A 27,614-nucleotide genomic window follows, 5' to 3' on the forward strand; every position below is an offset into this window, starting at 1 on the left:
TAATTGAAATCACGAGTATATCATGAGCTTGCATGCCTTAAACAGCTATAGAAAAGGGTAAAAAGCTTTAGTCTTTAGTACAGCGGATCGTTTCATCGAGATCGCCTGCTAGCTGCATACCGAACTTATAAGGTAAGCTCTCTCTGTGTTTAGTTATGAACAAATAGCAAATGCTCCATTGAAACGTTTTCAGTTTGCTAGGCCACTGCTATTCGAGGTCAAAGATTTCAGACGTTGCATTTTTTGGCTCCTTGACAAATTAAGAATCGGTACTCCACACCCCATGAAAATTTCACTAATGCAAACACTGCAACGTACCGATGTCATGTTAAAACTTATCTGATCGAGACAGGAAAAAAACGAAAACGAAAAGCTCTAACCACAAAAACGTTTACTTTTAAGTTCAAGTGCATGTTTTTTGAAAAGAATTCATATTTTGAACTTGAAAAAGATTTCGGCGTAACCATTTCAGTACGAAGAAATGCTGAATTCCGCTTTGTCATCGGGGGAAATCCCCGCGTGTGATTCATGGAATGCGAACGGCCAAAGTTCTAGTTCTTAATTTACTAACGATAAAAAAAAAAAAAAAAAAAAAAAAAAACTACATGCTTTCTACATTTTAGCATCTTCGATATTTTCGTCGCACAGTTGTCTACATTAAACATTAATCTTTTAATCGTGCAACAGAATTCCGAACAGTTTGTGATAAGCCTACATTCTATTAATGCATTCAAGAGAAATCGACCTGTGACATCTATTTTTTTTTCTTTCGTTCGTTCTTCATTCGTAGATAATGTTGAAATGGAAAAACTCGTACACGTTATCTAGGTTGGCAGTCGAATCTTTTCCCAGCAACAATTAAAACAAAAACAAAAACAAAACAAAAAACTGACCCGCAAATTTATATTTTTTCTCTATCATTGCATGCAGTCAGGGGAAATAAACCATTTCATTTCTTTTCTTTTTCTTCTTTTAAGTTCGTTCTTCATAGATAAAAATTCATTGTTACGATGATGGAAAACCATATACTAGCATTGCTTGTGCTCACGATTGCTTCCGCGTCAAGATCCATGGCGGGACCGTGCCCACAGGAAACAGAGTGCTTCGGCCATGGAGACTGGGATCCAGCGACCCAGACCTGCAAATGCTACTCTGATAATTACCAAAAACAGTGGGAGAGCCGGTATGGATCCTACACTGGGGACTGTTGCACAAGTATCAAGTGTACAAACGCTAACTCTACATGTCTGCATGGAATATGTGGAGCTGATGGTAGGACATGTCAAAGATGTCAAACAGGATGGATTGGACAAAACTGTGATAAGCCAACCAATGACTCGTGTTATCCCTGGTTACCATGTAAACATGGAAAATGTGTTACAGCAAGGTAATACCTCAGATAACAAACGCGGCGTATTTGTGGTTTTGTCTCAAGGGCCGGGGTGGGGGACAAGTTCGATATATATTATCATGTATTATTGAAAGTTGATCGTATCAGAGCATTGGAACAGTGTAAATTTATAGAGCTTCTAAGTGTGACATCAATCATATGGAAAAATGGGTCCAAACTTCCGGGTCCAAAACAAAAAGCAGTTCTATAAAGATTTTTTCTTACTTTTTCTAGTGACAGGATTTGTCGTCCAAAGTTCTAATTGAATCAGGTGTGGGTTAAATTATTTATTGAGAACATTTTTCATTCCAATTTAGCAGTTTTAATTTTGTAAGCAGTTGGACCCGGAAATACGTCACGACTTAAAATCTCTATAGCATCAGGAAAAAAAAGAGAAGGGCAATCATAATAACGGTTCATGTAAAGTTCGACGTTTGACCTGAGCCCTACTGATCTATTTCTTCTACATTTTTGACTGACAGGTTTAAATGCGAGTGTGACCCTGGATGGGTTGGAGACTTGTGTGACCGTTCATTGTGTGACTCGTCAATAAAGTGCGTGTTCGGCGCGTGCCCTGATGACCCCAAGATATGCAAGTGTTATGAAGACTTCATGTCTCCAGCTACTGGTTGTGACAGGTAACATTTAGATTACTTGCGTGACGCACGATGCCGTGACTCTCAAATGTCTGAAACGAACCAATCAAGGCACCGAGCGCGCGCGCCATCCATTCGCGAAGCAATAAGAAAGTCATATGAGGGTAACGATAGTACATGGCAATGTAAAATCACTTACGTGATGTACAATGTCTTCAATAATGAACCAATCAAAATCCAGGATTCAATGCGAGACTCTAGGTAATGGATTAATCATAAAGAACGAAACCGTACGTCAGCCAATTGCGATGCATGCTCGAATTATAAAGCCGCTTGAGAATCACCATAGACAAGATTATAGCATGCAGGTTGTGTGTAAGCGGAAACGCAAAATGGAAAACGCGTAATGTGAGAAAAACTAATCGCATAGCTTATGGTACTGAAATATTGCATAAGGCAATCATTCCGCACTTGACCAATTTATCTTTAAAAGGTGCAATGTAACCGACGGACAAAATATCGTGCTAGTTATTTGTTGCGCAAAATTATTGAGCAAATACAACTAGGTTTTTCAGGTTCTCCGGTTTTTGTCTTCTAAATTTCAGATGGAAACCAGTTGAAGAAGACCCACTGTCAATCCCATTATTTATTATTTATTACCATTGCGCGCGCAATGATGTTTCCTGGTTGTAAATGGCAGAGGGCATTGCAGTTTTAAAATGTTTTGCGCAACTCACTGAACTGCACGTTTTGTTCATTGCGCATTTTTTCTTGTGGTTTGAATGCATTTTAAAATTATGATGATTATCTTTCAGGATGATTTGTGCTGATGGCTGGACATGTTTGAATGGTGGTTATTGCGTTGATGTCCATCACTGTGTGTGTCCACCATATTACACAGGTACAATACAAGGCCTTTAAAACTGATTTGCGCATACGAAAGACATTAGTGAATGGTGTAAAACCAAATAAAGAGAAAATGAACTAAGAAAAGGAATCTCTGATATTCATATAGCTTGTGACCATCATGGGCACCGTTTGCTGCTATTTTTAGATTCACATTTGCCATAGTTTGGTTTTTCTTGAAAAATGTATGAAAACATGAGCAAACAGGATAGAGCGCGCGCAGTATGCGCGTGAAGAAAAGCAAACGATCATATGATTGATTCTAATAACAGCATCAAAGAGTGCTTACATGATGCGGAGATTCCTTCTCTTAGTTCATATTCTCTTGACTAAACTCTAAAAGCTCACTGAAATTGTCATTACTATTTTAAAGGAGAGCATTGTGAGACCATCGCTGGATGTAGTGTCCCATGCGAACACGGACGGTGCACCACAAATCCAGCAGTCTGTGAATGCGAAACAAACTGGATAGGAGCAAACTGTAGCAAGTATGTCGGCCCTTGTAACAACTGTTCGTCTGTGGGTGGTACTTGCTATGAAGGACCAGACACTTGCGAGTGTAAGCCAGGTTATACGGGACCGCAATGTTCTGTCATGAAATGTGATGGCTGTGTACACGGGTTATGTCAGATTAGTGGCGGAAAGAAACATTGCATCTGTGACAAAGGCAAGTTTGATATTCTATACACTTCTTATATTTTACAACAATCACCTACAGAATAATATCACAAAATACAAAGATTATGAATAAATAACCGAGAAAATTATATATAAGAACACAAATCACTAGTGCAAAAACTATGAATAGCCGCTATGAAAGCGCTCAAGTAATCAATACCAAGCCAATACAGGATTTGTGATTTACCATTAGTAGGTTTATACTATATATGAAACTCTTTAGGTTCTAGTTAGTAAGCAGGTAATAATGCCTATTTGTTTTTTGTTTTTTTAAATAAAGGTTGGCTTAATACCCCAGGAGATTCCAGTTTCGATGGTCATGGCCCATGCACTGTAGTCCAGTACTGTATTGTCCCATGTGTCCAGGGATCATGCCCTAACGACCCTTACAGGTAAGTACCCTTGCTACCTACTACAGCTATTTTCAAAAACTGTTTAGTGAAGGTTTTGTTGCCTGTGGCATACCAAGCTCGAACTGCACTGTGGGCGATGTGAATACAATCCAAGAGAAAAGTCACAACGTACGATATGGAATTTTCGAATTCCTAAACTTTTCCTGTGTGTTTTTAAGGCATCATTTCTCCCATAATATAATATATATTTCAAACTTAGTAAGCAACATGAGACAAAAACTTCACCAACGTTTTTTGAAATAGCTGTATACAGTGTGCGCACGCAATAAAAACAAGATTTTCAATGCACAGTACTCGCATATTTTTCTTGTCTAGTATGAAGACGTAAAGATGGGCATTGCGCGAATGTTCCAGCGCGTAATTCCGCTACCCATGATTCTTCGATCGAGTACGAATTCTAAGAAAAAGACGCGGTACGCATACGTTTGGAACATGACCTTACAGCGCGAGGGAAGAGGGTTCTCAAGAACAGCCGTCTTGCAGATTTAGGAGTCTCACTCAGGGATGAAAAAATTGCATTCCATAAAAATCTAATCAACTTATGAAAAGTGCATACTCGTAGAAATTGAAAACTTGCATCAAGAAAATGATTTCTCTATTCTTATATCCCAAGGTGTGTGTGCAGAGCGCCTTATGTTGGAGCGGAGTGCGATGCCATCAGATGTCCAAAGTGCTGTCCACCAGAAACTTGTGATTGTTCTAACCCAGCTAAAATACAATGTAGAGAAAGATGGCACCACAGTTGCTGTCTTATCAAGTCGTGTTTCCGTGGAGACACACTCGTTCACACAGCGAGGGGACTGGTTCCAATACGAGAGGTGCGAAAAGGAGACATGGTTGTCACACGACATGAAGGAGACGATCCTAGCGCGACTTACTTGAGGTATGGATGCTGTCACGTTGTGCAAACTACGCATTTTACATCACTATTACTATCACTAACGCTATGATCACGGTGATCAGCAACACCAATCTTCATTTTTCCATCACAGTAGTGTGAGCTCGCTTTTCTTTTGCAGAATGCACTTATCTCAACAAATGTTAGCTTTAGTACGATGCACGAATACTGATAGTAGCCTTAGTTAGTATGATAAAGAACCACTTCCTTTGTTGTTCCAACAGGAAAGTAGATGCAGTCGTACAGAAAAACGTCTCTCTCCACGAGATGGTAGTACTGCGCACACATGGTGAGGACATCTGGACTACCTACAACCACCCGTTCTTCTCGCAGAACGAAAACAAGTGGATAGCAGCTGAGAACATTTCGACTAAACACACGCTGCACGCAATCAAAGGAAGTTCAACCAAGCTAAAAGAAAAACTTCCTGCATTACAGCTCATGTCTTTGTCGAGTAGCGACAAAATTCCGGTCTATGACTTGGTGATTCACGAGTATGATCGGTACGCAGTCGGTAAGGATGGGCTTTTGGTTTCCAGCTGTAATGATACAGATCTCCTAACGCGGGATAGACAGATGTGGGGTGATAACGCACACCCATTGTTCTCCAACTTCAAAAATGAGGTCCGAGAAAACAAGGTATTAATATACAATGATTATATCCTCCTGACTACACTACGTTATACATACTGAGAGCAAAGTGAAAGATTGCGCACCTCACCCAAAAACTCGGAACGTTAAATTAACTAGAAAAAAGAAGGTACAACCATGCACTTATTATGTTTACCCAAATAGTCCGTTAAGTGTTAAACGATTCTTTATGGAAGGGGATACTGTTAAATGATCATGAACAACCGTATCCTTGCACATTAGATTATAGGTGTGAACGAAATGACAAGTAACAAAAACAAACTGATTTGGACTAAGAATTTAGTGACATGAATTTGACTATTGGTCCTAACCAAAACGTCGAGTGCTTATTTTCTTTAACTTAACCTTCTGGGAGAACGCACATTTAGGTTTAACGACTTCAAGGCATTTGAACTAGGTCACATTGATTAACCTAGCCATTGCGCGCGCACGGCCGGGATATAGGTTGGTAGTGCACGAGGTCAATTTCAAACCAGAAAATTACAACAAATGAGTGGTTCATTTACTGTTTTACGTGTTGGCTTTTACAGGCACAAGAGTCAGGAGCGTTCAACACCGAGTCAGCTTCAAAGGGAATGACCCCAGGGCTAGTCGCAGGAATCGTGGTTGGAGTATTCGTTGTTATAGCTGTAGTCATACTAGTTGTCACTAAGGTATCAAAAAGAAGACAATACAGCAACATCGACAACGAGTACGTGACGGAAGAAACGCACATAACATCCTAATATGCTGAGCCGTCTTACTATTTGTACTAGTGTGTTAGTAATGTTAAGTTGGTTTTGTTTTCCTAGTTTTATATTTTCTCTTCGTTTGTTAAGACTACAAGATAGCTATGACATATAAGCACTCTGATCCGGCAACATATTGCATATCGTAAATTATAAAAAGTAATGTAAAAATATAAAAAGCTGTCAAATCAAGATAGCTGGGATCTGACGCGTGCTGTCAGTGGCTGACGCAAAGGCGAGCATGCAGAATGATTGTACAGCCTGTGCTTTAACCTGATATGCTACCCTCGTGGCCCAACTATCGCCGGTGCATCTAAACAATGTTATACGCACGCTAACTATTCCTTTAACAGCGGATCTGAGCGGCGTCATGACGGCAAACAGATAAATCCTCAGACTTTGCGGTTATGAATCATCTAGAAGGTCTTTTGAACAATTTGAGTCATGTCATGCAAACGTCGAATTTAGAAGCAGATCTCGAGATCGCATTTTTAATCTAGCTAAAAGTTTAAGTATTTTCAACTAAGATACACTATATGGTCGTTATTAAAGTTTCTTTTGTACACAATCAAACGGTTTGAATTTATAATGGCGTACTAAGTTTAACAAATAAATATGAATAAACATGTTTGACTAATGTGATAAAGGCCCCATTTGGCAAACTCTATCCAAACATGCTTGAGCTGAGCTAATAAAACATCAAATATGGGAATATTTACCACTATTTGGAATTTTCTCGCTTTCCGAGTCTAGAGAAGGGGGAAATAAGACATACCGTTAAATTACGTCAGCAAATCACGCGCGCGCTTGAAACCCCGTTTTTCTTTCAAATTTTAAACTTGTTTTTGTAGAAGAAGTTTTGATCTTTTGTGGTAAAAAAAGAAACCAATTTCCTCCAGTTTTCCTTGGTATGTTCTTTTATTTACCACTTTTTTCGTCCTCCAGCAGTCAAAATATTCTGTGAACTCACGAGGCTATGATTAAAATCGTGGTAAATAAGAGGATATACCACGAAAAACTGGAACAAATTGGTTAAGTATGTATAATGTGCGTATGTATATTACTATAAATAGAAAGTTTTTTTTTTCATCCCTTCATTTCAAATAGTTACTACAACTGGGTAGGGATTTTTCAGCATATTTCGAATGCGATTGCATCGATTCATTCAAAGAGCACGCAGACGATTGCATCCAATCCCAATGCCTGACTATCTGATATATCGCGGGATCGTACGTCTATAAAACATGAAAAGCCTTCCGCGCCCTGTAGAATCTTTCGTCTGTGAGCATTGTGCATAGAACAGCTAGTAAGATAATTTCTCACTTGGCCACTGTCAGTTAGTCCTCGTCATCGTATAGGCTGCGCAATGCTTCACAAGCCAGTACCGTGACTGTAAGGGAACCAATTTCTCCATTTTCGCCGGTCATGTCAATAACTACAGGAAAATAAACAATGAGTTTAAGAAGTGAATGACAAGGAATATCATCTCCAAGTTAGAGGGGAACAGAGAATATCAAAGAAACTACCCTTTAAAAAGTATAATATGTTTGTATTGCCAAAAATGCCAATAAGGAGAACATGATGAAACGTGCTCTTCCTTCACAAATGGTGAGTTAAATCGTGTCTCGATATCCACCAAATCATTAAAACTCTCCTGATTGGTCAATTTTGATGTGCAGTTAAATCTAGATAATCTAGAGTTGACCAAAGCAAGCTGAAAATTGTCATTCGAAAACGTTTGAATTCTGAAGCCGTATCTTCTAAAAAAAACCTACATGCAAGCAATGTTTCAATGCGCAAAGCATCCCTGTCTTTCTGGGTTGCAAACGAGGTGTCAGTCAGAAAATAAAAGTCTACATATTTGGCCGTTATTCTTTCTATCAGGATACTGTAGGAGGGGGGATTGCCTAAGGATCTGAAAGGTAAGGATTTGACAGGCAATTCTTTGTTGTACTGACGACCTGAGTCCTGCATTGCTGAACTCGCAATCACTTACGCTCAATATCTTGATCAATCACATCTTTTCCATCTTGAAGAATCTACAATGGAAATGATAGCTGATAAATATCTATTAATGATTATGGTCATCAGTAAAACAGCACAAATAGACATCAGTGTTCATGATATCTCTGTTTTCCATATCAAAAAGACAGAATCCAGCAGTGCAACAAATATACTCACTTATGATTGATAGCAATTTTCATGTTTCTGGCTGTCGTCGTTATGCTTTTCGTCCATCAAATTTTGACAATTAGTTATAAAAGAACATCTAGCATTTGCGCGCCTATTTCCTCAATGTTTTTGCACAGTTATATCAGACAAAGAATGCTTTTCTGCTTCTTACAAGATCTGCCTACCGACGTTTAAATATATATTAATCAAACCAAAAGCGCTGTCTTGTGGAAGTCAGTTCTGATACTGAAAAATAGCCGGATATTTGCAAGTCTATTTTATCATGCTTCATGCATAGCGGCTGGAAATATTTATTCAACAAGATTGATTCTGCAATGTCTTAGAGTACCTTTAGTAAATCTACATGAGCGTAGGCCACGTCCATACAGTCACCATCCTCTGGATCAGTTGGCTCACTTACTACAGTAAATACAACCCTAGGAAAGCAAACCAATTGGGCAAGGTTACTTTGACTTTCTATGCTTATGCGAGCGAAACACATTTGGATTAAAAATCAAAATAAATCATATAGTTTAGCATCGTCATTTCCACAAAGTAGTTCCAGAAGCAAGAATATTAAAGAACAGGATAGAATCGACAAGCAACCTTGTTTACTCATATACGATACCTGGTTTGGGAATCGAACCCGGGACGGTTTGCGAGAGATGAGAGATGAGAGATGAGAGATGAGAGATGAGAGATGAGAGATGAGAGATGAGAGATGAGAGATGAGAGATGAGAGATGAGAGATGAGAGATGAGAGATGAGAGATGAGAGATGAGAGATGAGAGATGAGAGATGAGAGATGAGAGATGAGAGATGAGAGATGAGAGATGAGATAATTTAGAAGATTTGAGATAACATATGTAAACTGTAGCTTATAAGGACATACTACTAGAAACTTTGCACTGTGCAGTGCAGTGCAGTGCAGTGCAGTGCAGTGCAGAAATTGGCCCAGGACAGACAGAATGTTCATCCTTTGTTGCTGGTCTACATGCCAGCAGGCATAATGGGCAGTAACTGAGTAAGTACTAGAAAATTTCGTATGTCTGTATAAGTTTGTGTTTGTATAATTACCTTCCCTCTGTGGGGCTTTCAGATGTTAACATATATTTAAGATAATTCCTCTTAACAGGATTTGTCTCTGCGTCCACATGAAAAACTGAAAAAAGATGTGTGTTGTTAATAAAGGAAGACCTGCTCTGCGCACGCTGCTCTAATCTCATAAACTAAAAACGATATAACTAGCTAAAAACTAGTGTGAGCTGCGTCGGTGTTTCTAATGAAACAGTAATGATGAAAAGGTAAATTATACACCGTGAAAAGATGAAAAAACTTACTAAACTTAACTTAGTAAGTTTTTTCATCTTTTCACGGTGTATAATTTACCTTTTCATCATTACTGTTAAACTAAAAACGGGTCACCACTAGGTAAATATAATTATACTAAACTCTTATTATGTCCATTTTCAGCCTAGTTGTTTGTTGTTTGTTGAATGTTACATCATATAGCTTTTTATATATATTTCAAGTATTTTTCTTTTGCAAGAAATATTGCCTAAAGTGACTTCATGTTTAGTGTCAAGTTAAATCGACTACTCCTACATTTGAGGTAAAAGGAGCGATTCTGAAAGAAAGGAAAAAACAACCTGAACTCACCTTTTTTAAAATTATAATAAATGGATTTATGCGGTGATTTTGGTTTTTGCAGAGACATCGGGGTCTCTAGTTCAGCTGGGTCACAGTCAAGGAAGCTGTAGCTTACGAACAGTTGCTTGATGGCATTATTTCGTAGTATGGGAGACTCATCGAGGGTAAGACTGGTGATCTGTATGGTGATAGTTTGTGATGACTAGAATAAAGCAAAACCATTTATATCAGTTAATAATTTATCTTTGACTACAGGGTAGCGCATGCATGTTCTGATTGCTTAATCACATCGCGCAACATGCATTCATAATTAGATGGAATGCAAGCTAACCTAATCAGGATGCGCGCCACATGTTTCCAACAAAGCTGTGGTCCTCTTTTCATGGTCGAATTGGAATTTAGAAATATTCATTTTATTTTATTTTTTAAACTTTTTGTGTCGTAAGTAAATGTATGGTACTAAACGTGCATTCATTGAGTTCTCGACTCATACTAAATATTAAGACCATTTCTTAACTTGATTTCTAAAATATGTTTTAAATGGTATTTTTCTTTTATATCTAATCATGTTAATGCGCATTTATCAATACTTTACAGCGACACTCGCATTTAGCGGACAAGAGCGCCTATTACTGATCCAGAAATGTCTGGCACTTAAAGTATTTTGTCATTCTGAAAGTGCGCACTGAATATTATAGTGTTACCATTGTTTGTTGGTTTCCTTACCGCCATAACGTGACCTGTTCTAGAAGGTGATGGTGTTACTACTAATCCCTCACTTTCACTGGTCTCAGCTCCAGATTCCTCTTGTTGATTAGAAGGTACTGGAATATCTACCTCTTCACCAATCGAGGAGTCTGCGTATGAATAAGAAATCAACCCTACTCAACTAATTCAAACTGGTTAGAGCTGTGCTCCGGGGTCATACATAGACTGCATAACGGCTGCAAGAGGTGCCTTCACATACTTTCAGTTGGACCTCGTTGAGCTGGGCCATTGCTCTCTTTTGCGGTGGTGATTAGCGATGACAAGTTTTGAATAAGAAAGAAATATTGAAAGTATTCAAAATACGATGGCTTATAGACGAAGACGCTAGTATTTGACGGAAAAAGGATGAACATACCTGACTGTTGTTCCTCAAACAAAGTGTCCTCACCATCACGTTCAGCAGTGCGACGCATCTCTTCCGCAACTCGTGTTTCATCGCTCTATCAACAAGAATTTAAAAATTCTTTTAAGTTTAGAGGAAGAGTGATGAAGACCTTGCGAAACATCACGTTATGATATTGAGGAAAGCGCCGCCATCTGCTGTCCTCGAATTCAGTACCGCTATCCTGCGCACTACGAGGGTGTTACGAGTCTTTCTTTACAACACTGTTGATACGAAATATCTCATCGGAAAACTTTTGCCGTGTTCTTAACACTCTTTGGGCGTTTCTGGACATAAGACTCGTATCCCCAGAAGAAAAAACAAGTGTTACAGAACAACATAATTTCCTCATTATTCTTGAACCTATTTGAAAAACACTTTGTCGGTCTGAGATATGAAATGGGCGATCTGAGACTAAATAGAATTGTTGTGTTTTGTGCCATGCCTCATATTACAATCTCAAATGAAACTACGTTGTTCGTCTGTGAAGATATTACAATTTGCAGCGTGCTACTCCGAGTCGTTCTCAGATTTCAGATTTCTAACCAACAACGTTTTCTGAAATAAGTGTATACATTCAGCGGGGGAAACCGGTAAATATTCAGCTGGAAATAAAGAAATAAGCAAGCAAGCAAGTAAACAAAATGTAAGGACAGGTAGCTTTATTTTGTTTATGGGAGCCAGTATCGCGTTTTTGTTTCTTACACATGGCGTCATAAGCTTGCTCTCTTTTTTTGTTTAAAAAAAAGTACGAAAATACAGCGCAGTCGACTAAGGAAAAAACTCAGTGAGACAAGGAAGTTATTCTGCCTCATTCTATGCGCATGAACACGTTCAACAAACTAACGTAGAAGCGAGTTTTTTCCACCACGCGGGTTGCCTTTGTTAAAAGAGCGATAACAAGAATGCGGAAGAATGCGATAACAAGAAGTCGATTCTCAGATTATATAACTAGATAAATTTACCTCTTCGTCGGCTTGTCCTTTATCTTCATCTTCTTCATAGATTTCCTCATCAATCTCAGATTCTTCAGATTCCGTGTCGAACTCATGTGGTTGTTGTTTGGCAGGGGGTGGTGGTTCGCTGGCAGCTTTGATCAACTCATCCACGTTCATCTCCTCGATTGGTTTTTCCTTCTCTTTCGTTTCAATGGTGTGGGAGGGTTTTCTAGCGCGCGGGATTGGCTTGGGTTTTTCTGCTTCTACTGGCTCAGTGTCCTCAACAGGTTTTTCAGGTCTTGGCCTTGTGAAGGTGGGAAATAGAAAAAATAGAAATACATTAAATTAGATGCGAAATAAGACGTGCACGTTACGCTTGAAGTCTTAGTATACTCGCGGGATTGAATCTTATGTTATTGCTTTACTTTTTAGGTTTAGCTTTCTCTATTTTAAATCGTATTTTTACTTTTTAGTTACTTTTTCGCAATCATTATATTAACAAATCTGGTGGGGGATTTACCACCTTTTTTAGGGAGGGATGGAGGTGGATTAGTAGGAATGGAGGTGGATTAGTAGGAATGGAGGTGGATTAGGATGGATTGGGAAGGAAGAAGCCAAATCAATAGTATTTTTATGTATGTGCAAAAAAGTTGCACCAACATCTTTAGTTCATGTTGCCTTATATTGTATTGTATGTTCGCTATCTCAGAAAAGTTCTATGTTCAATGTAAAATAACTTTACATTTAAAAAAAATCTAAACGTCCATGACGTTCCCAATCGTCTGAATTATCACTTTGTTGAATGTATAGAGATTAGACAAGATTCAATTTTTGTGCCTCCTGTCATTGCTCCCATCACGTGATGGTGCAAAGCCTCTATAGTGGTTGTGAAGGCCGACAAAAAACCTTTTGTTATCTTAGACCACCATTCCCTCGCATCACTATTTTTATCTCAATGGCATCTGATAAAAACCCCGCTGAGAAAGACAATTACCTTGGTTGCTTGTTTCCATCTTGTGATTCAGCGATTTCTTTTTTTCTTTTCGGAGGCATTGGTTTTAAATCAACTTCCTCTTTAGTTATTCCTGTTCCTGAATCAAGTCTCTTCGGAGTAGATGAGCCAATAGGAGGCTTAGAGTGTATGCTATCAACAGACGTCACCTGGCCTACACGACCATCTGCCACGCCCATGTCGTATTCAGGTGACTCTTCTTCGTCCTTGGGTACCGTCATCAGTCGCTGAAGGATAATTTTATACATGTTGAGTATAGTTAATCTTTAAGTGGGAAGGAAAAGGAAAAGAACGAGTTTGACAAAGACAAGGTGAAGAGGGATAATCGGTTAACCTGTTGTGGTGGACGTGGTTTCGCACTTGCTGGAAGATAAGTGTATCTCCACTTGAGCCACACGTCTATGCAACCATTTGCTTCACCTGTTGGCTGTAAGAAAATAACACCATTCAATGAATGCGAGGACCTCATCCACTTGGGCACAATGTTTTGCCCATTTCAGGCCACGTGTCACTCTGTTGAGAATAAGATTCTTTGTTTGAGTGGTATGCATATTCACGGTTCTTCTCATGTGCAACCGTTTAACGGAGGAAAAATACTCTAAGGAATGACACGTGATCTGAAATGGGAAAACAGTGGATTAGGTCTATTGCATTAACACTTTCTAACGAGGGATAAAATGAACATGACTGATTACCTTGTGTATTTCAAAGGTTCCTTTGATCGGTTTGTCATTAGCAAGGGAAATCATCGATACCCTGGCTACCCCCAGATAGGAGTTCATATCAGGATCAGCATCATCAAAAACGAAGATCTCAAGCATCTGTCACATAAATGTTAAAGACAACTGTTTAACCATCGCTATTGACTGGTATTTTTTTGCAGGGCAGCAATGGCATTTTACACTTGGTGGCAGTGAAAACTTACTGAACTTCTACCTTGTTCATTGATATATATGACAAAATATTGCAGAGAAAAGCTGAAGTAGTGATGGCGATATTGGAAGACAAACTATCCTTCAATCTAACCTACCTTAGATCTAAGATAAGAGTCCAGATCTTCTGTCATTGGTACGGTAAAGGTTTTAACGTCGTTAAAGACAGGTTCGTTAGAATTGTGAATAATTCTAGTGTCGTGATCTCCGAAGTCATAAAACTTATATACACAGTAAGGGTTTGGTTGAATACCTGAGAATGATGATAAAATACATGACATTACAATCCAATGCAAAGTGAGGCGAATCCATACAGAAAGGATGTGGAAATCAGATAACTACTTTAGATAACCATCAACAATGTTGGGTAGACGAAAAAGTGGCATTTCTAAATCCTTTAAGCGTGATGTCAATCGTATGAATTTGTTGTTTAAAAGTTCTAATTGTTTCAAATGTTCATGGAGAACATTTATTGCTTGATCTCGGCGCCTTATTTGAGCATTTGGATCCGGAAATACGTCGTACCTTAAAGGATCTAATGGCCACCTAGCTAAAGGGTTCTTGCAATCGTTACCTTCCTGTCTTGCCTTTAGAGTGGAGCATTTAATCACCTGGATGTCCAACTCGTTGACGTCAGAGGGTGCCTTCCGAGGATGACCAGCATCCTCTAGGGCCGTGTAGTCACTCGAACCCATATAACCAAGCGCTTTAGTACGCTCCTGATGGAACAAACATATTCTGTTAGCAACATACATCGTGCAACTTTTTAAATGCAGGGCAGATGTCGCATGATAGTAAAACACTTCTATGCCGTGACCATGACGGTGCTATGCCCGACCTTTATCGCTGAATGAGCAATAACCTACGCCTTGATTGATTTAGCCCATGACGTCAATTCTGGGCAGTAAATGGTTAACAAATCTGCTATATTTGAGCTCAATAAAGCTACGGCACTGAAATTGAGAAGTGGTGCTGTACTGGCATGGAATGGATGACATCCTATCAGCCAATCACGACACGCAAAAACATTGTTCATTTGGAATTAATGAAGAATCTTACCCTGAATAATCTGATAGCCTGGTCCATTGGTACTCTTAACCTGATCCAGTACTCCATGACTGCGATGTCTACACCTTCACATGAAGGAACAGTACCTATTGCATCAAAGGGTATTAGTCAAGATGTGATCCTCATCAATAACAAACCTAATCAAAGGCAATGACCATAAGTGATATCACAACCATAACAACAAGATTACAACATCAACACTGCCACCACAACATCGGTATCAACATCATTTCTAATCCTTCTCATCAACAACAACAACAGCAACAGCAGCAACAACACTGACAGCTTCATCATTCCCATCATCATCATCAGTATCGTCAGTACCAACAACAAAAAAAGCAGTAAAAGCTAGATTATTATCATCAGCAGAAGTAGCAACAGCAGCATCGTCATCACCTTCATCACCAACAACATCAGCAGAAGTAGCAACAGCAGCATCGTCATCACCTTCATCATCAACAACATCAGCAGAAGTAGCAACAGCAGCATTGTCATCACCTTCATCACCAACAACATCAGCAGGACTAGCAACAGCAGCATTGTCAGTAACAACATCAGCGGCAGTTGCATTCATTTCGTGAGTAAATGCAACAACACCAAACAATATCACAAATACTCATAAATCACCGCACAATCGAGAAGGCATCTTACGACATTGGATTAGAAATGTCCTACTTTACCTATCAGTTTAACGGTTCCATGCAGACGGCCGTGGGACTTCTCTAACAACTCTCTAAACTTCAGCTGACAAGCACCGATGGTTTTATAGTCCGTACCAAATGCACGGTGAAGTTCTACTAGCGTAGACTCCTGTTTATGTGAATAGAAAAGCATTATTGTATAAATACGGGAAAACTTGAGAACAACAATTTTAGTTACAATCTGCGTAGGAAAGCGAAAAAAAATAGAACTCATTTAAACTGACTTTCTTTAGACTTCTTAAAAGTAAACGAGCTCTTGCATTTTCTGCGAAGTCTACCTCACGCTCCGCTTTAAATTGAATTCACATATGCGGTTCATTCAAGAATCGAACCAGCAGCCCCGGGATTAGACTACACAGTGGTGAGAGACACAGCCGCAGCAGGGCATTCTACCTATGCCACCCAAACCTGTAGTCATACCTTTTGTAAGAAATGTAGAAAGAAGTCGTCCACTTGTACCAGATATTGAGAAGTGAAGTTAAACCGCGCACTGGAGATAGAAAATATGAATATTAAAACAATCTTTATAACATTTTAAGATTTAAAATAAAAAATAAAAAAATGCTAAGTTTGGGGGATACAGTTTGATTGCGCATAAGAGTAAAATCAGAAGGGAAAAAAACATTGAAAGAAACCGGCCGGAAATCATCATAATTTTCATGATCCCACTAGGAACAACCCCACACCCCTTCCTGACTCTTACCCAACCACATTGAGAGGAACTATCTAGGACCATCATGCTTTTGATTAAAGAGTTATTCGTAAGACTGACCCAATCAAGGCAACACATGGCTACAGTAGTTTGCGCAATGTTGCATGCTTAAGCAGATTTTTAAGCCATACCACAACTATAATTCATAACATTGCATCAGCAATACTTCTATATAGTACTTCTATAACACCTTTTCGTCATAATACATAATACACTAAATGCGCGTTAGAGCACAGACCATATACATGGCATTTCGTCCGAGCAGGAAAGCCCCTGGTAAATGATATTAATATATACCTTGATCCTCGCATGACGGGAGTGGCCTGCAACTCGTGCTCGAAAAACTCGTAGGTAACGAATATGACTGGTTCTGCATCTCCAAATTCAGCTGAGGACGCTTCTGTTAGAGACACCTAAAAATACACACACAAAAAATGGTTAAATAATAAGCTAAATGATAGTGTACCATACCGTGGGTATATCAGGGACTCGTTTTCTTTAATGATTCTTTTTTATAAAGCCTTGTTCTCACTACCGACGGTGCTTGTCATTATGCTTGCGAGAGGCCTTCTGCCACCTACAGAGTGAAGATAGGAGTGCCTCTTTGACCAAGCATTGTTAACTGATGTATCCATTATTTATGCAATGCAATCAAACCGCGCACTTAACAAATTGCACACAGATTGCATAAATGCATTTAGAATAACAACTGCAACGAAATTTGCCAGTTCTTTTTTAAAACCTTTTCTCCTTTTCATCTTTTACACAAAGTCGTAATGTAATTTGAGAAAACCTATTGATGAAGAAATAGAAAACGCACACGCGTGCTTGGCGCAGGTAAAACACGCAGGGATTGGCAGAACAGGACAAGCACGACGCGTAAAGAAGTGCTTCTCAACACTTCTCGAGTGTTTTGCTAATCCCCAAGTGCTTCATAAGTAAATACAGTACAGCAAGCATTTTCTAAATTTCTCTTATAAAATACAGATTAGAATAACCGTTATTTTAAATACGAATGACAAAATGAAAAGTGTGCAAGCGTGCTGTGTGCTTTCATAAAGCACGCGCTCCAATCCAATCAGAACGCGAGATTCATAATAACCTATAAAATCCTACTGAGATTCTTGACGTTACTACTTTATTGCAATGCGATTGATAGGCCTTTTAATATTGATATCTTATAAACATTTTTCTGTACAGTAAGGAAAATTCCATGCTCAATCAATGCAAGTGTAACGAAATTCAGTGTTCTAACTTATACCTTGTCTATATGGATCTCAAATACATTTTGTCCTCTCTCAAGTTCAAGGGTGCTATCCATCTCATCATACTCCGACTCCTGTAATAACAGAAAGCAATAGAAAAGGTCTTAGGTCTTAAGGAGGGGGGAGGAAGGGGGGGGGGGGGGGGGGGGGAGTGAGATCCGCACAACCCGTACCCCTCCTTAAGATTCGCCAGTGCAAAAGACTCTAAAGACTACACTTAATTTAATAGTCCTCTAGTCGGTTTATTCTACACCAAAGAAACTCATGACAACATGCGACAAATGCAATATCTCCTGCTCGTAAAAGATGTCATACCTCGGATGCTAGAGCTTTGTATCGTTTTGTACCATATGCAATATCTCGCATTTGGGCTTCTAATTTCTGCAAAAGTTAGAGAGGAAAAAGATTTTCTCAATAAGGCCTTGAACATGAAGGTAGAGTCACTTACTCTCTTGCCTTTTTCGTCCCCATGACGCAAAGGGAAAAAGGGGCGCAACATGAGGATTGAAGTGCCTTGAAGATACTGAGTACTGTCGGGTTTCTCGTTTTGGGGGTTCCTCAACGACGTCTTTCAAACATCAGTAGCTCTACCTTTATGTTAACAGGGTCTCATATGCTTAAGGTAGTTTTGAAGAACAGGGGCTGGGGCAGTGAAAGATTGCAATGACTTGGTCATATAATGCCGCTCACCCGTATTCTATCAGCACGAATGTCAAGTAATTGAGCAAACTCTTGCATCTTCAGGTCGTATTCTTTCTTGTCTTCTATCATTTTCTTGGTTACTCGATCCACCTGGCACATAAATTGAATAGAATGAATGTACATATAAAAACATACATATATGAGCAAGGCTATGGATGACTGAAACAACCTTGATATATTTCAAGGCCATGCTATAAGATATTCGATATACTACGCGCGATCTCAACTGTAGAATGTAAAGTACCAAAGCACAGAAACTTTATAATAGCATAGTTTATCATATTCTCCTTGAATTTATCTCACACTTCACAGGAATATTCCTTCTTAATCTTTTTCATATCACAAGTCTTGGTGTATAAAAAGTGCATCATTTTATACGTGCTTGAATATAAACACATAAAGTGCCCTAGTCTTTTGTGTTGACAAATGTTGAAGTATTCAAGATGTTTGGTAGAAGGGAGCTGATAAATGAAGTTGAATATTGAGAAGACAAACGTTTTAAAAACAAATAATGGAGAGATCTAAGAACTGAGCCGACTTGCTCTAATCATGACAAGAGCATAAACACACATTATGTGCTCAATGTCGTCTTCCAAAATAAGATTCGTACCAGGACATGAAAAAGCGGTGTGCGTGACATAATGACAAAGACGCTAGCGTAAGACGACGGTGCGCATGGAAAAACTACTTGTGTGCGCCATCCCATGAAGTGCACAAGTGTTTATATCTTTCATTCGCGTGTTTTTCACTATATTCTAATAAACACTCCAACAGTTCAATTTTTTCCCTATAGGTAGTGCATAGCAGCGCAGAGTATACCTCTGTCTTGTAGTCTTTGTTAATCTTGTGTTGGATGATGAGCATATTCCTCGTTTTCTCTAACTCGTTGATTGTGTCTGCATGAGATGCCTGTAGTTCTGTGTGCTGTTTCTTTAAATCTACAGCAAAAAAAAGACAGAGGTTGTCACAGGAATAAAAGCAACTCTCAAGTGGCTTCCTAATTCAACAATCATAATTAGGGGACTTATGCCTTCGTGCATTTTGATTGATTCAATTCCATTTCTCTCGAATGGCTTCCTGATTCAAACATTGGGATTGGTTGACTTGCGCCTTCGTGCACTTTGATTGGTTCAATACTATTTCTCTCGAATGGCTTCCTGATTCAACAATTGCGATTGGTTGACTTGTGCCTTCGTGCATTTTGATTGGTTCAATACTATTTCTCTCGAATGGCTTCCTGATTCAACCATTGCGATTGGTTGACTTGTGCCTTCGTGCATTTTGATTGGTTCAATACTATTTCTCTCGAATGGCTTCCTGATTCAACCATTGCGATTGGTTGACTTGTGCCTTCGTGCATTTTGATTGGTTCAATACTATTTCTCTCGAATGGCTTCCTGATTCAACCATTGCGATTGGTTGACTTGTGCCTTCGTGCATTTTGATTGGTTCAATACTATTTTTCTCGAATGGCTTCCTGATTCAACAATTGCGATTGGTTGACTTGTGCCTTCGTGCATTTTGATTGGTTCAATACTATTTCTCTCGAATGGCTTCCTGATTCAACCATTGCGATTGGTTGACTTGTGCCTTCGTGCATTTTGATTGGTTCAATACTATTTCTCTCGAATGGCTTCCTGATTCAACCATTGCGATTGATTGACTTGTGCCTTCGTGCATTTTTTTATTCTATTTTATTCTATTTAACGGCTTAGCACAGGCCGAGGAAAGACATGAAGTCCAAACAAGCTCCGCCCCAGACAAGATACAAGTAAACACATTACAATATTAAATACAAAGAAAAAATATTAAAACTAGGGACAGTGAAAAGAAAAAGTAAAAAAAGAAAACAATATATATATATGTATAAGATAATATAGGTAAGTTGTAGTGCTTGGGAACGAGGTTATTCCGGGCGAAAGCCCTTGGAATTAAATTCGGAAAAATTAATTTCCGACCTCGCTGGGATATAGAACTAATACTGATTGGTTAATACCGTAATTCTCAAGTGGCTTTCTAATTCAAGCATTGTGATTGGTTAGTGAGCTCTTTGACGCTTATTGAACGGTGTAGCACTGAGTTTGAATTAATCGTTTTCGCTCACCTTTTTCTAATTCATCGTCTACTTTCTCCAGGAAATCCAAGTCCTGGCTTCCCTTTTCTTTCCTTTGCTGTGAAAAATATTTAAATTGTAGAACTTTCAGTTAAGTTAAAAATACTTTGATAATGGACAGGTGCAAAAACAAGCAAAACGAGAACGTTTTGGAGGTTTTGATTATAATGGTGACGATTAGTGGTACACACTCTCCTAAGTATAGACATACCTTGATCAGCATCAAGGCCTCCTCTATTTCCTGGAAGTCGACTGCGCTTTCCTAAAAAAAATCATAAAAAGTTATTATACCATTCATGGCTTGGATAACGGTTCTTGGTGTTCATGTATCGTACTTTGGGTGCCTCAAAAAAAAAAAAAAAAAAAAAAAGATTGGTGATTCTATATAGATAAGCGCATTTCTTTTGCAAATTGTACCGCTTTTTTGCGTTGTAATAAAAGTAAAAACATTGTACAGAGGGGGGTGTTAAACTGTTGAACTATGTAACGGTTCAAGTAACGCTTAAATAATACATGTATAGCGTAGCAGAATATCACTGGAAGACAAGTTCCAGAAGCGAATGTTTCAATATCGTAGAAAGCCATCTTTTATTCTAATGCACATGCACAGACCGGTGGAGTATATTTCGTATTGCCATAAAACCTTACTTGATGAACGTACTGTACTTTGCATGGATTTAGCAATGTAGGCCAGCATTCTGATTGGACGAAATTGAGTACTGAAGGCGCGCTGTGACTGTTGGCTATCATCATCAGTTTTCGTACCGTAACTATGTAACACATATTGTGAAAACTTACTCGCGTGAAAAACTTCATCTTTTCTTTGAGTGTATCGTACTGCTCCTTTAAGGTGTAATACTGTACTCTTAATTCTGTAAGTTCTTTATGCTCTTTTTCCGCGTTTTCTGACAAAAAAAAGTATCAAAAGAAAGCCACGATTACTGAATTGAAGGCATTTCTCAAGAAAATAAAAATTACATCACTCAGCCTACTGACATGTAATATAACTTATTTATAAATATATAATTGTGTAAGAAACAGTTATAGTATTTGCCTAAAGACTTCATGTAAACCACCTAATGAAAGTTTCATGTTCAAAAGAATAGCATGGTTTTTCACGTGTGAAGATATTAGATATTTAGCAATTAGTCCTCGAGTCCGAATGGGCTATTCAAGGGCGGATCCAGGGGGGTGGGTGCAAAGGGTCTTCAGCAGAAAAACAAAACAAAACAAAACTGAAGAATTAGATGCGTTTTTTTATTGTTTTCCGTTGTGTTGACGGAAGAAACTCAATTAGCCCCCCCCCCCCCCCCCCTAAAATTTTGGCTGGATCCACTCTTGCTATTGACTCATAGGCCATGAGAGCGAGAGGATTAATTGTTTTAGTCAAATCCAACTAGTCAGTCAAATATATAGATGCAAAAAAAATTTTAAATTAAAGTTGAATTTAATGTTTTGGTTTTCAAGGCCAGCACTTTTCGCTACTAGTAGGATATAACGTATAGCCTAGTAGTAGCTCATCCATACTGTTAAGTGAAAGACTTAGAGGTATTTCATGATTGACAATTTTGCGTAAATTTTCTCAAAATCCTCCAAGGCCCTGCCTTTCACTCTGTATCCTGTATCCACAAATGAGTAAGTGAGCAACTTCCATTGAGTAAGCGAGTTGGACTTGGTTGGTCTAGATCAGGCTGAACAATCCTGATTTTATTGCTAATACCATAGAAGATTTTACATGCAGTGTAAGTATGTTATGATTAAACAATGATTCTAGACTGTTGTGTAAGGTTAACAAGGTTACCTCTTTCAGCAGCAAGTTTGTCAAGAATTTCATTCTTCTCTAAGAGGTCAGAGTTGATGGTTGCTCTAAGCTGCTCTAACTCCACCTAACAATCAATCAGAGCAGTAGATTAGGCTGCATTCATTATGTATGACAGGGGGGAGGGGGAAGGTGAAATTTAGGGAAGAACTGTTTTTGTATTTTGTAAGTTCAATGGGTAGCCTTCCTATCTTTTTCAGAGAGAAAAGCACAAAATTTTATATAGTATGGAAAACATCACTTGCTCCTCACCTGGCATGCTGGTCATATTAGGGTCATACTGATGCATGGGAGGTAGTACATTGGATATCAATGCTTCCCATGCCCAATTTGTTTTTAACATTTCATAGCTGCATTACATGTACCTCTTTGTTCATTCTTTACTAACTAACCTCTAGATTTCTTTGTTTGGATCTGTGGTGCCTCTCTCTGTCTACATCAAATGCACTGCAAATGCATAGTCAGCATAATCAACAAATGGCATATTGGAAATGAAGATGATCATGATGATGGGGATAATGCTGATAGGGATGATGAAGTTGATGATGGTGATGATGGCGATGATGGTGATGATGGTGATGATGATGATAATGGTGATGATGATGAAGATGATATGCCATGACATGAATCCGTCAGCTAGTCAACACGTACACCTTACAATACAAAGTCAGCAACATCAACATGTGTCACAGACATATATGATGACGATGATGATGATGATACACAAGCATGACATCATCCTGTGTACTGCAACATTCACAACTGCAATACAAAGTCAGCATCATTAACATATGTTACACAAAGAAATAATGAAGTAATGAATATGATAATGATGATGATGCTGGTGTTGCAGTTGATGATTAAGATGACAATGGTTATATACAAACAAGCATCAATCTTTCTGAAGATATTAATTATTTAAGTGATACCATGATTAATATTTTAGTACCTGTTAACCAATTTTTCATTTGCCTCTTTGAGGATTTCATTTTCTGCCTTCAAATCCGAGATAAGCTGAACATGCTGAAGGTAAATGAAAAAGATAAACATGAATTTGAAATTCTGGGATTTTTTTTTTTTTTAATTTACGGATGTAATGTCTCAAGACAAATACATGTAAAACATGTTAATATAAGAAATATTAATATATATTAAATAAGTACAGTATTCTATGAAAAATCTGGTACAAAAAAGATTATCTTGGAAGGTGTATGCTTAAGGTCCCTAATAAAGGTAGTGTCGAGTGAGAAAATAATCAACATATTCATAGTACGCTGAAGTAGACACTATTTCTATTGTTTTCTTTTGTTTTACTTTATAACACTTTTTTTCACAGGCCAAATCAAATCACTCTTAACTAAATCTTGCCCTTTTAGTAAAATGCATGAAGTGCAGAATGCAGAAACACTGTTTAGTCATGTTTAGCCACTCAAATGATCAGATACCGCTTCAATCAATACACAAATTATGCAATGTTAACACCGTGTCCTCACCTCAGCCATAGATTTAGATGAGAGACCTGAAGTTTTCAAATCATTATTCAGCATCATGTTTTTGGTTTGTTCCTATGAATGACAAGGAACAGGTAAATATCAAACAATATAATTGTATTTAGGAATAATAGCATAATCGCACCATCTACCATAGTCGATACCCTTTATTCTTTTTAGTGCAATGTTTGCCCATTTCAGACGATGTGTCATTCTCTTAAGAAACGATTCTTTGTTTGAGTTGCATCCATATTCATGTGTCTTTTCATGCACAACCATCAATCAAATTAAGCTTATGTCAAAAGTCAAACTTTACATGAGCAGCACTTAATGACCTTAAAGAAGGCCGCCTTAATTGTTACCCATTGTTTCAATCAGGTTTGGTTCATGTGAAGTTTGACATTGGACCTGAGCATAAGCGGATCAAAATCCCAATAACTTATTATAACTTATTAAATATTATATGACCTACTTCTTTAAGTTTTGTGTTTAATTTTTCCATTTCTTCTAGAAGTTGTGTATGACTTCTCTTGACTTTATTCAGATTCTGCAATAGTATCAAATGTACTCATTCAATTGGTGGTTTTCAAATAACAAAAGACAAGCCATGTTGAAGGATGTAACAAAAGAATTCATTGAAAATGCTTTGGTTAAATTCCTCCAACATGGCTGACGTGAAAACCATCAATATAACTCTATGAATAGACATGTACTAGATGTTCTAAAGTAACAGAAAAATGACACTGAGCAGGAAATAAGTACCAACCTCATCAAGGGTTGTGTATTTTGCTTGTAGGGCTTGTAATTTAGTGGACTTGTCTTTGACATCTCTTTGTAGTTTGATCATATCCACATTCTCTTGAAGATTTGACCTAAAATAATAAACCACATTAGTATTAATCAATACACTGGCAACTACCATTTGATTGATATCAACTGTTATCATATGGCATCACATAGATACAGTAATTATACTGTTGAAATAAAAATGAATATATTGTCCATATACATGTACAGTAGGCTGGCTCCACCTACACAGACACTCACCATTTATTCCACACACAACCCTCAAGTCACATCTTTATTTTAGAGGGGGGGGGGGGGGGGGGACTGAAGAATCTGGAGAAAAATCTTTGTAGCTTGTGCAAGAGGAAACAATGTTAAACAGTGTCATTTCACATGTACTGTATTTGCTCTTGTCTGCAGGCATTTAACCAGCCACCCAACCTGTGGCACTCACACTGGTGAATTACTGTATGTTCACTGTAGATGAGTTCCCATCCACTTACCTTTGAACTCCAGTCAGCTGTTCTCTTGCCAATGCCAATTCCTCTTCATGATCACGTTCCTTTTCTTCCATCTGGTTAACAAAATCAAATATAACACAAAGTTTTTGATAATATTGGTTTGAAAAACCTGACAGTGTTGTTTTGTTATACATGTAGTTGCATATAAATGGATGGATGGAGGAAATGTTAGAGGAAAGATAGATGGAAAAAAGGGATGAATAAATTGGTTGGGAAAAGGATGCAAAGATGAATGAATGGAAGGAGAAAAAAGGAAAGATGGATGGATGGATGTATGGGAGTTAGGAAGTAAGGAAGGAAGGAAGGAAGGAAGGAGGGAGGGAGGGAGGGATGAATGAATGACCACATAAAAATTCACCTGCAATTGAAGAAGTCTTTTGTCCTCCTCAAGAAGTTGAATTTCATCTTGAAGTTGGGAAATAAAATCCTCCCTGTGGATATAAAGTTAGAAAATATCTCACTATGATATACATGTACAAATAAACCTTCAGATATCAAGTTAAAATATCTCTACTTACAATTCCCTTTTCTCAAGACGTGCTTCCTCTAGTAGACTATGTCCATATCTATAACATTGATAAGTTTGAATGAATACTATGTACATGTACATGTAGTAACTGACAGACAATGAATTATGAAAAAAAAAGGACATGTTGCTTATGTAATCCAGATAATTTGGGTTCTAAGTAAAGACTCTTAGTTGGTAAGTTACTTAATAATACAGCCCATTAACCCAACAATAATTACCACAGTTTTCGTTGCTAACATATGATCAAGACAAAAGTTGTGACAGGTTAACAGGTTAAACTAGACTACTGTCAATCAAATTAAATTGTTAGAGTACAGTTCCCTTCTATACAGTACATGGACTTTAACACAATCCAACAGTTTGTTTGATTGACAGCAGTCTATTACCGATTAACTTGGTGTGTAACTTCATCAACTCAAAGAATTCAGTATTATATTTATAAGAAATATTTTTAGAATACAGCCACTGTACATAAACAGCAGCTTTACATTAATCACTATATTTATTTAGATGAATCATGAGTTAGTAACTGAAGATAGAAGCTAATATTGGTTATGGTACCTTGGTTGAGCCAAGACTGGAGTAGGTGCAGGTGGAACTCTTGATCCAGGCCTGGTACATCAGATGAAAAACAATTACATATTACAGTAAAGATACTCAAACTTCAAACAAATAAGCTTATATTTTTTTGAGCCATTAATATTTCCTGAACTTTCTCTGTTTCAAACCCTCTCAAATGAGGAATTGAGTTCAAAAATAAGCTGAGTGATCAAAATAAATCTTTTTTTCAAATGATTGGCTTAAGCTAGGGATAATTAACAGCTGAGTGTGTATTTATAAAGAAGTGGCTTGCAAAAAAACTTGAAGTATTCAAGTTTTGAGTATCCTAACTGTAAATATTAACTGTTAATAAAACCCTTGTAAACAAAACTTGTTTCCAAAGTGACATATAAGTGATGTAGAGAGTGCACAGTACATGTACATTTCTATACAATACAAAACTACCATTACTGTAAGGTAGAGTACCTTAAGTCTTGTCCTTGTACTCGCAGATTCTTCTTTAATCTGTTACCTGATGGAGACCTGGCATGGATGCCCTGAGTAGCGATAGAAATAATATAAAAATTAAGAAAAACCACTTGCAAATAAATTAAATTAAAGGCAATTAAAGGTCGACATCAAGAGTGAACTTAAATACTACATAGAAGTTTATAGCCTCCTACACAGACATTCTTAATGTCTGTCACACAACATTTCCCTCCTCACAAGCATCTGCTTACTTGATCAGAGCATTCCTTTCCAAAAAATTATCAAAGTGCATGAACCTTTTAAAATTAGCAAGGTTCATGCTGACTGGTCAATCGAGACTATGATTTTGCGGCTATAGCATTTATCACCTATAGTTGTCGAAAAAACAAGAACTGCGGAGCAGTACAATGTACATTACTCTAAGTCTGCATATGTTGTTTCAGATTCCAATTCTGATTCCAACTCTAGTGTAAACCAGGCTTTAAATGTTGCCTAGTATTTTCTATTTTATGGGTCAAATGTCTTCAGTCTACCATATTATGATTGTGTTACAGTAATATATTGTACATACAGTGTTAATTCTTGGCTTGACATGGTCATAGGGAGTAGTACGTTTGCCTTGGGTTTGCAATTGCTGTTTGGCTAGTGCAAGCTGCAAAACAGAACATTACTTGTCAATATTAACAATCATATACTGTACCATATCGAGTAAATTTAACATTCTAACTTGATTTTGGAGTCCATATGAATGAAGTGAGAAACATA

The 27,614-nt window shown here is 38.0% G+C and overlaps 2 protein-coding genes across 3 annotated transcripts in view; one reads left to right on the forward strand and one right to left on the reverse strand.

The window, feature by feature from the left end:
- LOC116300379 (uncharacterized) lies at nucleotides 1–6,888 on the forward strand. The gene is made up of 9 exons (XM_031709245.2): nucleotides 1–132; nucleotides 978–1,387; nucleotides 1,873–2,028; nucleotides 2,802–2,887; nucleotides 3,266–3,559; nucleotides 3,851–3,962; nucleotides 4,597–4,866; nucleotides 5,106–5,520; nucleotides 6,063–6,888. The coding sequence occupies exons 2-9, from the start codon at nucleotides 1,011–1,013 to the stop codon at nucleotides 6,255–6,257; spliced, it is 1,905 nt and encodes a 634-aa protein (XP_031565105.1). The 5' UTR covers nucleotides 1–132; nucleotides 978–1,010; the 3' UTR covers nucleotides 6,258–6,888.
- LOC116300378 (protein fantom) overlaps nucleotides 6,798–27,614 on the reverse strand; it is a 24,191-nt gene continuing 3,374 nt past the window's right edge. Inside the window, exons 6-42 of one of the 2 annotated variants that reach the window (XM_031709244.2) lie at nucleotides 27,421–27,501; nucleotides 26,847–26,917; nucleotides 26,382–26,432; nucleotides 25,810–25,857; nucleotides 25,650–25,722; nucleotides 25,274–25,344; nucleotides 24,751–24,856; nucleotides 24,457–24,531; nucleotides 23,988–24,059; nucleotides 23,444–23,517; nucleotides 22,887–22,941; nucleotides 22,477–22,561; nucleotides 21,474–21,580; nucleotides 20,887–20,937; nucleotides 20,667–20,733; nucleotides 19,382–19,500; nucleotides 18,551–18,652; nucleotides 18,176–18,241; nucleotides 17,857–17,934; nucleotides 16,893–17,008; nucleotides 16,304–16,373; nucleotides 15,863–15,992; nucleotides 15,174–15,268; nucleotides 14,689–14,833; nucleotides 14,213–14,367; nucleotides 13,878–14,003; nucleotides 13,517–13,609; nucleotides 13,165–13,409; nucleotides 12,198–12,474; nucleotides 11,206–11,290; nucleotides 10,809–10,939; nucleotides 10,092–10,284; nucleotides 9,510–9,594; nucleotides 8,782–8,869; nucleotides 8,257–8,299; nucleotides 7,584–7,695; nucleotides 6,798–7,009 (exon numbers count right to left, since the gene is read on the reverse strand). In XM_031709244.2, coding sequence (XP_031565104.2) covers nucleotides 7,598–7,695; nucleotides 8,257–8,299; nucleotides 8,782–8,869; nucleotides 9,510–9,594; nucleotides 10,092–10,284; nucleotides 10,809–10,939; nucleotides 11,206–11,290; nucleotides 12,198–12,474; nucleotides 13,165–13,409; nucleotides 13,517–13,609; nucleotides 13,878–14,003; nucleotides 14,213–14,367; nucleotides 14,689–14,833; nucleotides 15,174–15,268; nucleotides 15,863–15,992; nucleotides 16,304–16,373; nucleotides 16,893–17,008; nucleotides 17,857–17,934; nucleotides 18,176–18,241; nucleotides 18,551–18,652; nucleotides 19,382–19,500; nucleotides 20,667–20,733; nucleotides 20,887–20,937; nucleotides 21,474–21,580; nucleotides 22,477–22,561; nucleotides 22,887–22,941; nucleotides 23,444–23,517; nucleotides 23,988–24,059; nucleotides 24,457–24,531; nucleotides 24,751–24,856; nucleotides 25,274–25,344; nucleotides 25,650–25,722; nucleotides 25,810–25,857; nucleotides 26,382–26,432; nucleotides 26,847–26,917; nucleotides 27,421–27,501 — 3,627 coding nt within the window. In that variant the 3' untranslated portion in view covers nucleotides 6,798–7,009; nucleotides 7,584–7,597. Of the gene's footprint in view, nucleotides 7,696–8,256; nucleotides 8,300–8,781; nucleotides 8,870–9,509; nucleotides 9,595–10,091; nucleotides 10,285–10,808; nucleotides 10,940–11,205; nucleotides 11,291–12,197; nucleotides 12,475–13,164; nucleotides 13,410–13,516; nucleotides 13,610–13,877; nucleotides 14,004–14,212; nucleotides 14,368–14,688; nucleotides 14,834–15,173; nucleotides 15,269–15,862; nucleotides 15,993–16,303; nucleotides 16,374–16,892; nucleotides 17,009–17,856; nucleotides 17,935–18,175; nucleotides 18,242–18,550; nucleotides 18,653–19,381; nucleotides 19,501–20,666; nucleotides 20,734–20,886; nucleotides 20,938–21,473; nucleotides 21,581–22,476; nucleotides 22,562–22,886; nucleotides 22,942–23,443; nucleotides 23,518–23,987; nucleotides 24,060–24,456; nucleotides 24,532–24,750; nucleotides 24,857–25,273; nucleotides 25,345–25,649; nucleotides 25,723–25,809; nucleotides 25,858–26,381; nucleotides 26,433–26,846; nucleotides 26,918–27,420; nucleotides 27,502–27,614 lie in introns of both variants that reach the window. The other variant, XM_031709242.2, reaches the window with a different exon arrangement.

Source organism: Actinia tenebrosa, unplaced genomic scaffold, assembly GCF_029948245.1.
Source record: "Actinia tenebrosa isolate PJP-AT-01 unplaced genomic scaffold, QUT_ActTen_1.0 PGA_scaffold2__45_contigs__length_23673736, whole genome shotgun sequence".
NCBI classification, from domain to species: Eukaryota; Metazoa; Cnidaria; class Anthozoa; order Actiniaria; family Actiniidae; genus Actinia; species Actinia tenebrosa.

Bases quoted from the DNA above. Each gene is read 5' to 3' on its own strand.
- LOC116300379 (XM_031709245.2), top strand. From the start codon at position 1,011: ATGATGGAAAACCATATACTAGCATTGCTTGTGCTCACGATTGCTTCC. The intron at 2,029-2,801 runs GTAACATTTAGA...ATTATCTTTCAG, and splicing joins CCAGCTACTGGTTGTGACAG to GATGATTTGTGCTGATGGCT. The intron at 5,521-6,062 runs GTATTAATATAC...TGGCTTTTACAG, and splicing joins ATGAGGTCCGAGAAAACAAG to GCACAAGAGTCAGGAGCGTT.